Here is a 9,599-nt window from a genome sequence, read left to right on the forward strand (position 1 = left end):
TTGTTAATTCTAAGGGTAGTTGTCTATTCTAAGGCCTGTTCTCATTAGTTTGGTCTTTATGTTTAATTTAGTTCTATTTTTTTCACTGAGCTCCTTGACTTTTATTATTAGAGCTTGCTGATCTTTTGCTTTTTCAGTTATCAAAGTAGTGTCACTGATAGTAGTTACTGATATTGATATTTCTTCTTTCAATTTTAAAGCCATCCTCATCTTCCAAACCAGCTTCCTTTAACATATTCAGCATATAGGTTGAATAAATAGATTATAGAGATTATATAGTCTTGCCTCACTCCTTTGCCAATCTGGAGCCAGTCTATTGCTTCCTGACTGGTTTAAAGGTTTCTCACAAGGACAATGAGATGTTTGAGATTCCCGTTTTTAAAAGCACATTCCACAACTTGACATGATTGACAATTCAAAGGATTTTTAATCTATTCAGCACATAATGACATTTTTTGGTATTCTTTGGCTTTTTCAATTGCATGCAGCAACAATAAAGTCTCATATTTCTTTTCTAAAGCTTGTTGAACATTTGACATCTATTTTTCCATGTAGGGTTCTAATCTACATTGGGGGGCCCTAAGCATTGCTTTGCTACAAAATGTGAAATTAAGAATATTGTACAATATTTCTTCTAGTTCTGTTGGCCACTATGTCATTCTCCTGATTGGTTGGTTATAGCTTGGTTATAACCTTGACTGATTAATTTGTATATATTTTAATCTTATATTTTATGTTTTAAATTTTATGTCACATAGTATGTTTTATTTTAATTGTGATGCTTCTGACCTGAATAAACAAACAAACCTTGACTAATTCTTCTTCAAGTTGCTTGCCATATTTCAATGGATAGTCCATTAGTTCCTATAGTCTTTTTTGTTAATGACTGGAGCGCTGATTTAACTTCATCTTCTAGTACAGAGTTCCCCAATGTTTCCAGCTTTGCAGACAGATGGGGGGGAGAAGGGGTAGCTCCGTGCAAGCTGCTCCATTTGCATGAGCGGTGTGCACATGTGCCTGCCACTCACACAAATGCAGCATGTGTGTGCACTTGCTGGTCCTTTCCATGGCCCAGTTGCAATCCCCTCATGGTCCACTAATGGGCTGTGGCCCGCAGGTTGGGGACCCCCGTTCTAGTAAACATTGTGAAAGCAAGAATATAAAAATGTTGTATTGGTTTTCTTGAATTGTTTATGGGAAATATTGGAAGTGAGGAACCGTCATATATATTTGAAATAGATTTTAATAATAGTAACAAATAAAACATGGCGCTTTATTTGATTTAGCAGCAAGGTTTCTAATTCCCTTCCCCACTTTCCCTGGTCAGTTTGTTTTCCAGCACTATGTGTGTTCTTCATCGGAACAAACAAACATTGTAACTCATGTTTTTTCTGTATCTTACAGGGATAGCACAAAAGCAAACAAAAAAAAATGTCATCCAACAGTTCTGTTATCATATTTATTCTGTAATTTTTCCATCAAAGTCAGCAATACCTTGAGAACTGCGGTGAAAACATTTCTCACTGCGGTATTGTAAACCACCATCTTGAAATACATAGCTTTTGAAAAATAATCTGCTATGTATTCAGGAGAAGCTTGTGGGTTTATAAATCCAATTATTAGGCATTTCTATGGAAGAAAAATATTGTCATAGAAATCTCTATTTCCTCTCTGCTTCTTTCCCTATATTTTACATAACAGATTGATTCAAAGTCAGTAAATAGGAAATCTATTCCTACTAGGGCAGGTACAGCTATTCATGATGCCAATATCTGTGTCTCTAAACTGCCAGTCTTAAAAAGGCAAAGAGACATTAAATTATAGAAGACTGTCAAACTAAGACAGCATATAATCAATCCCCTCCAGCTTCCTCCAATGTTTCAATTTTTCATTTTATTAAATAGTATTTCCCCATATTGTGAATGAACCCCATATGGACAAACCGATACTTGCCAATGGTTGTAATCACCGTAGCAGCAAAGATGACAGCATTAGGCCAGTTCCAGTAATTAAACGTATCATTAGCATCAATTGAAACTCCTTGCCCAGCAGCTTCTGAGACCACCTATAAAAAATGATACAAATCATTCAAAACACAGCAAAATATATTAAAAAAAAAGAGAAAATGTGTTTTTTCCAATTCTTCATATGTTTGTTGTGTAATGATAAACATGGCCATAGTAGATAGTTTTAAATTACAAAGAAAATGTACTTACTACCAGAACAAATATACAATGTTCAATAATTGTGGATTTTAGAAACTAGAAAAGCAGCAATACATGGTAAATAATTTAATTCTGAGGTCATTTGGAAAAATATAATAAAATCCTTATATGCAGAAACTAATAACCTAAATTTGAAAGGGTGGGTGGGTTGATCCCGTTATTGTTGTTTAAAAACAACCAGTGTCATCATCTCTTGCAGGGCAGAGTAATGCTAAAAAAAAAAATATCAAAACAATAGAACCACAATGGAGTGCTTGTATGTTCACTCTATTTGGATTAGCTTATGTGAAACTGGACCTCTCCAGTTATTTTTCTTTGCTACGTTTGTTAAAATCAATTTTATACTATCAGGTCAAATCTCAGAGATCAAACTGTCTATATTTATTACTGATTACTGAAATTTGATTTTCAGTATCAAAAGCAAATTAGATTCTGTGATTGTTAAAGCAATTTTTTCCAAGCATTTATCCAGTAAAATTATTTAAGAAAATCAACTACTGTTCTGCACAATCAGTACTTTGAGGCAACTTACACCTTTTCTTATTGGCCTATTTATTTATATAGCCACCATTTCTTCCAGGAGCTCCAGGCATATGGGGATCAATTATATTTTATTCACACTAAAATAACTTTGCGGGATAAGATATGTCACTAACCTGGCATCATCTAATAGCTGAGGGTGAGTTTGAACCCAACCTTCCTGGTTTTAGTTTACATCATTGTGCTAACTCTGAGAGGCGTGTGCACACATTCCAGCAGAGAGAAAACCAATGTAAAATAGTCTAGTAGTTGAAGCATTTGACTGGGCCCACGAAGACCATTTTTAAGCCTTATTCAGCCACCTAGTTTACTGCATGACTTTGGCCAGACATGTATCTCAGCACAAGACTTTTCTTCTGGTGATAAAATAAGGTTAGACCTCCATGTACACCTCCTTAGGCTTCAGAAAATGGTGGACAGCAATGCCACAAAATGCACAAACAATGAATCCATAGAAAAGGATTCAGTCCTCCAGTGAAAAGGAATGGAACAGACTTGTATAATATCTTCAATAAACAAACTATCTTTGCTTTAAGTAGATATTTCATAGAAACTGAAACCTAAAAGGTTGATCTGAAAAATTTGGATGTGGCTTGCAAAAGAGGCCACATCATCTGCCCCATAATACAGCATGTATAGAAAGTCAGGCAATGCCTATAACAACATACCATCTCTTATACTTCCTGTATATGTTAAATAAAAACATCACTCTCTGTTAAATGGTGAACAGGTAACACTGATTGTAATGCCAAGGCATTCGTGCAGAAACATCTGATAATTATAATCAGTCTCATAGTTCAGGGTCAGATAGAACATTGAGCACAAAGGTTGGCTTTATAAAAAGACAGAGAAGAGTAAGCAGAAGATAAGAATAAAGTTAATATCAAAACAAAATGCATAGAGATTATAGTTATAGCAGGTGAAGTCCAGGTCATATTGTTCAGTCCTATGTCCTCCACTGCCGATGGAATGGCCAATGGGCAGGAGGTGTAGTCCAGTGTCAGTTGAAAGGGTCTCAGCTTCCCCCACTGTCACCCCACACTCAATTCCTGATTCGGAAAGGATAACTAAAGTCAAATACATTCATAAGCAAATCAATGATGTCATGGCACCTTTTAAAACAACTATAGCTGAAACAGTGATTCAGTCTGGCATGATCTATGCCACCTGGAATCACATGAACAATTGCTTTACATAAGTGACCTTGCTTTGCACAACAGTATCCACCCAATTATATTAATTCACATACTACTTGCATGTGTGAATGGCTAGAGCTATTTTTCTGAATCTATAGTTACAATGACACAAAAATATAAACTTAATCAAAAGATGAAGAAAATAAAAGCTTGTGAACTTGACACTAGTTTCCCCACAATTGCCCCACAAAACAGGTCTGCCTGCCTGCCTACCTACCTACCTTATGCGAGATACTTAGACATCACTTTGGCCATTTCAGCTTTTAAAACACCAGGACCAGCAGAGTACATACAGATGTAGAAAAGGGTCATTTTCTGACAAACAGATGTCTGTACCTCTGCTTTTGTTTCTGTTTTACTGCTAGCGTTAGGTTAGAGGAACTGTGTTAAGCAGAAGTAAATTTCACTGGGCTTCATTTGATTTATGTCATTTTTAACCGTTAACAAAGTTTCCACCCAAATGATTTACTCTGATTTCTTATCCATGAAATAGCTGAAACAATCTTTAAGTGTTTGTGTTGCAGGGTGAAAGGGGAAAGCATTAATCAGCAGATGGAAAGGAAGAGCCCATCATTTCAATTCATATCCTGAGGAGGCTGCAGGGCCAACTCTTTTCACTGCTGTGTCAACATTTCACAAGTTTACTCTCATAGCTGTTCCTCTGCCAAAGATGCACCTCCCTCTGGTCCCTATTGGCAGGCTTTGACTTAGGATGAGCTGTGGCCTTGCTTGACACCACTTTCATTATATTTCCCCCATACTTTAGTTATAGTACTTCTTAACACAAGATTAAATCAACAAAAATAATTTCATAGAGCACAGACTAGCCATAAAAAAATTAGGATAGTTGTGACAATTTGAAGTGTGAAACAAGAATTATCCTCTTGTTGCTTTTAATAGAGAATTTAATTGTTATTATCTACATTTTTTTTCCTAAAGGTCCTTCAATTTTTATTATCTGGAAACTGCAAAACCAAAAGAAAAATCAAAAGACTACATTTATGGCAATTATAAAAAGTCATAGAGACTTAGCATTCTTGGCTGAAAGTTTTTTTCCTCACAAGACTCCTTGCAAATTTCATGCATTGTCTAAGCCATAGCTATTTGTAGGAAATTCTCTACTGAAAACCATGCTATTTAACACAATATATCTAAACCTCTTTAGATTTTCAGAAATTTGAAACTATATTTTGCTATTTTTGGTCTGATCAGAAGATAACTGAAGGCATTGTTCTATAGATTTGTAAAGTAATTGTGTATTATGGGAAGCAGCAACAAAACCACAGGATACATCTATGAATATTTGTCCAACACATGTTTAAAGCCACAAGTATAATCCATTCACATAATTAAATCACAGACCCCTTATAATTTGGATTTCATGCTTTATAATTCTTTGTTATCCACCCTGTGCCTACAAGGAAGTATATTTTATGTTTAAATAAATTCTAGTTACAGAATACAGTCAAACAGGATTCTTTTCCAAAAGTAAATCTTGCCTTTTAGCTATGCTATACACAGAAAATACATATACAAGGCTTGGCATATATAATCTTATTACTCTGAGATTAAAAAAAAAAAAAATCTTACAGGATAGAAAAAAAATTACATAATGCAAAAGTATCAATTGGAGTTGAGTTGAAAAGGTTCTGCACTGTGACGAACATAAAACAATTGAGCATTCATACAAGCAAGCACTGTATGGAGAGACTTATTCTGGGCCTGTGAACTCTCACCATACAAATTACTGAAATAATAAATCACAGACAGTAGTTTGGGAGGTGGCAGGGAGAGCTAAAACCTGAATTCTGGAAACATTGCTCAGTCGTCTGGATGTTTTTTTAAGGTTTTAACAAAACAATAATGTAAATCTTCAATTTAACACACTAATGGAAAAAAGGGGCGTCATCAATGGGAGCTGGCTGTTTGTTAAATGGCAAATAGGATTTTTTGAATGTATAAAAGTCCACGTAAAACACTTGAGCATTATCTGCACTAATATGCTAAAGAGGATTTTGATGGCTGCTTTAGACTAGTATTGTTAATTATATCCAAAATACTGATTCAAGGTTCATGAAAACAAGGTTCCACTGTAAATATCTTCTGATTGTAAACTTCCTTGAAAGTTATGTGGCACATCCTTAACACTTGGAACAATTATGTGACAACTGACTAAGCTCCGTCAAAGTTTTGTTATGAATGGCAGCTATTTTTTCTAAACATACTAGGGGCATTATTATCTGAAGTTATATTGGTGCAGTCAATTCTGATCAACTCTGATAAAGTGGAATATTACAATAATAATATTTAACAACAATGAAACTTATTACATTATAGCCCCAACAGGTTTCACTACATTATGTTAATAGTTTGCCCCCTTGGCATAAGAGGTTTACATGCCAATACAAGTAGGATCAACAACAGAGGCAGCAATAACACGAGTATTTTTAGTGCCAAGAAAGAGCTATATTGAAAGCATAAAATAAGTTATTGACTCCAGAATTCGATATAGGATTGCCTGAATGTTTACCAGTAAATACTTTTAGGACAGTTGTACAGTATTTTGTGATATTTAATGTATAGCATTACTCAAACCTTCCTCTCCCCATCCCCATCCCCCATCCCTATTCACCAGTGTTCTTTCAGAATTCAATTCAAGAGTTGAAAATTCATCACAGGGCTATCACAGCAGATGTGATATACAGTAAACCATCAGTTTCCTGTACGGCAAACTGGTGAATTTGTTCTCCAATATACTCTCTAATCCTCAAGATATAGTCTTTTTTTCCTGGCAGATAGGCCCACTTTCAAAGAAAGCACCAAGCTGCAAACACCCCAAGATGGCACTTACATTTTAATTAAAGTGATATTTTAAAGTGGAGCAGGGAGCACAACAGGCATCTGGGGACTCCATTCCATACCATCATTGTTGAGTACTTAAAAAAAAATTCTGCTATTACTGAGGCCAATGAAGCAAATTTAGTACTCAACTAAAGTTGGAGATATTTTGTTTCCTACAGCTAGCAAAGTACACACAAGCTGAGACAAATCATGGCATGGGCTATGCCAAGCTAACTTGAAACTGAAAAATGGGAAATACTTTGTCATTTTAGAGATGAAGGCTACAGCAAAAGCCATTTTTTATACTGTACAAATTGACTTGGGGGGGAGGGCTGGAAGAGTACGAACATTTTGCCCATTTTTCAATCCTATATTAAACTGTTAAAATGTGATATTAGTTTTGCTTGTCAGAATTTGGGGTCCTTTTTTAAAACTGCAGACACAATTCAGCCATCTCATATAGTACAAATACTATGACAGTTTTATCCATTATCATAAATATTTCTCCCAATATCGGATAAATATTGCAGGAAATCAGCCACTTTAGTAATGGTTAATTAGTAGCTCATGTGGCCTGGACCTCCCTTAAGTGGAATTGGTGTTAGTACCACTCTAGGCATTTCACAGAGGAATATATATATATATGTAAAATGTGTACAAGCAAATGATGGCTGCCTCAAAGTATATCCAAATCATACACATATGATCCTTGATCACTGCCAATCTCAGTTTCCTATACCAGACATAAGTGGAAATGTTATGTCCCTACATTTAGCCTCCTAGACCCCAGCTGTTTACATAGTAGCACATAATCAGGGTCAAGAGCAAGCAGTTAAGGAAGCAGCTCTTGTAAATAACTCAGCCACTTGACATACCAACCTCTCAAATGATTCTAGAAAATTAATGTAGCCTGGCTGATCATTTTTTCTCTGGTTTCCTTCTACCTCATAGTGTTATTTGAAGTTCAACTTCACATTTTAATTTTAATTTTAATTTTATGACCTTTGGGTAAGAGAAAACAAAAAACAAACTCAAACTAGTAGGCAAGATGCTAGAAGTCACTGTCACCTACTGATATTATTCACTTTCATTTAACTGGCACTTATTGAAAAGCAAACTGAAAGGTGCAATAGAAAAAAAAACACAGGATAGGACTCAGTATTCCTCTGTACTTCATTTAGGAAATAAGAGATCATAATTAAAAGTTGTAAAACTTCACAAACACTCCCATCTGAGAACAATATCAATATTAACACAAAATGTTTAAGCATATTATTGTGAATAAAATATATTCAAGAGGCATTTCCTGTTTTGATAATTTGTTTCAGCCAAAAACTTCAAAGTAACTTCTTACTAAATTCAGACCCATAAATCTTGAAAACTTCTTCAACTGTATAAACTCTAGAGTTTATACAGAGTTGGAATCCTTTTATGTATTTTACCAGTCCACAGGTTACTGATAACCTCAATCAAATTGGAAATGTTTGTTTACCCTTAATTTGTTGTTATGACTAAGTTGAACTTAACATACTCTATATATATATCAGAATTTTGCCATTTCTTGAAATAACATAACATAATCTCTTATATATTATTAACTGGCATACAAATTCAGTTCACTCATCTATTTTGATAGATAAGTTTTAGTTTCTTTTGGTAAGGATGTGGAATAGTTATTCAGAGAAACAGGGCTAACCATGCACCAGTGCCCATCATAAAAATGAGCCCTTCTTCACTGATATGTAGAGGTTATGGCAGAAGTGACAAATACTTCCTCAAAATGCATGTTACTGCCCCTTTAAATCAGTAATACTGCTATTTTTAATGCTATCATCATTTGGAGATTATATACTGTAAGTATCTCAGAATATGTTTTTATTGTTTTAATATGCAAAGAGGGCGAAATAAATATGGACTAATCAATCAATTTTTATTCAGTCATAGACCAGCAAATAAAACACAAAAATCACAGTTAAAGTAATGAAGGAAAAATATAATTGTTCTAAACTATCTAAAAATGATTAGAAGAAATATTACAGCACACTGTACAAAGTATAGAACAATACTGGTCAAGGAAATAAAAACAGATTGATGCTATAATAACAACTTAAGAGAAAACAAGTCAGAATGACCAGGATATTTAGTAAAGAATAGGGATAATTCCTGGTGAGTACTTGCATAGTGGGAGCAATACAGAATGATGTGTTCCATCATTTCAATTATTCATCCATCACATGGACACAGTCTCTGTTCAAAGAGGATATTTAGGTATATCCTATCAGTTATGGCTGATGGGGGGGGAGAGATTGGCTAAGGATAAAGTCCTCCTGCGTTTTGGATCATTATGTGGTTAAGATATCTAGGTGGTTGGACAACATGTGCAGAGTAGCTCAAGAAGGTGTTTCTGGGAAGAACTGGAGAGTCTGCTTGCAACCTTAAATCAATAGATAAATATGGACCACAAACAAGCAAAAACTACAACAGACAAAGGAAGAACAGAATAAACTAAAACATATTATATATAAGATCACTCAGTCCAGTTTTTCAGCATTGTTCATTCTGAACAATATTGATCAGACTTTCCATTCCTCGGTTAGAATACCAGTTCATGAGCAGAAAGTCACAATAGATTATTGATTCATGACAGGAAGTCTGGGGGCCACATTACCTTTCCAACACTGAGCAGTAATCTTTTCTGCTGCACCCCATGCTCACTCAATCTATAGTTATTCATCAAATACAGGTAGTCCTCGACTTATAACAGTTCATTTAGTTACCATTTAAAGTTACAATAGCA

General features: G+C 34.9%; 1 protein-coding gene across 1 annotated transcript in view; it reads right to left on the bottom strand.

The window, feature by feature from the left end:
- Nucleotides 1-9,599, bottom strand: part of KCNK5 (potassium two pore domain channel subfamily K member 5) — a 30,246-nt gene that overhangs the window by 5,822 nt on the left and 14,825 nt on the right. Inside the window, exon 2 of the mRNA XM_015819632.1 lies at nucleotides 1,954-2,065. Coding sequence (XP_015675118.1) covers nucleotides 1,954-2,065 — 112 coding nt within the window. The remainder of the gene's footprint in view (nucleotides 1-1,953; nucleotides 2,066-9,599) is intronic.

Source organism: Protobothrops mucrosquamatus, unplaced genomic scaffold (genome assembly GCF_001527695.2).
Source record: "Protobothrops mucrosquamatus isolate PMUCROS unplaced genomic scaffold, P.Mucros_1.0 scaffold960, whole genome shotgun sequence".
Lineage (NCBI taxonomy): Eukaryota > Metazoa > Chordata > Lepidosauria > Squamata > Viperidae > Protobothrops > Protobothrops mucrosquamatus.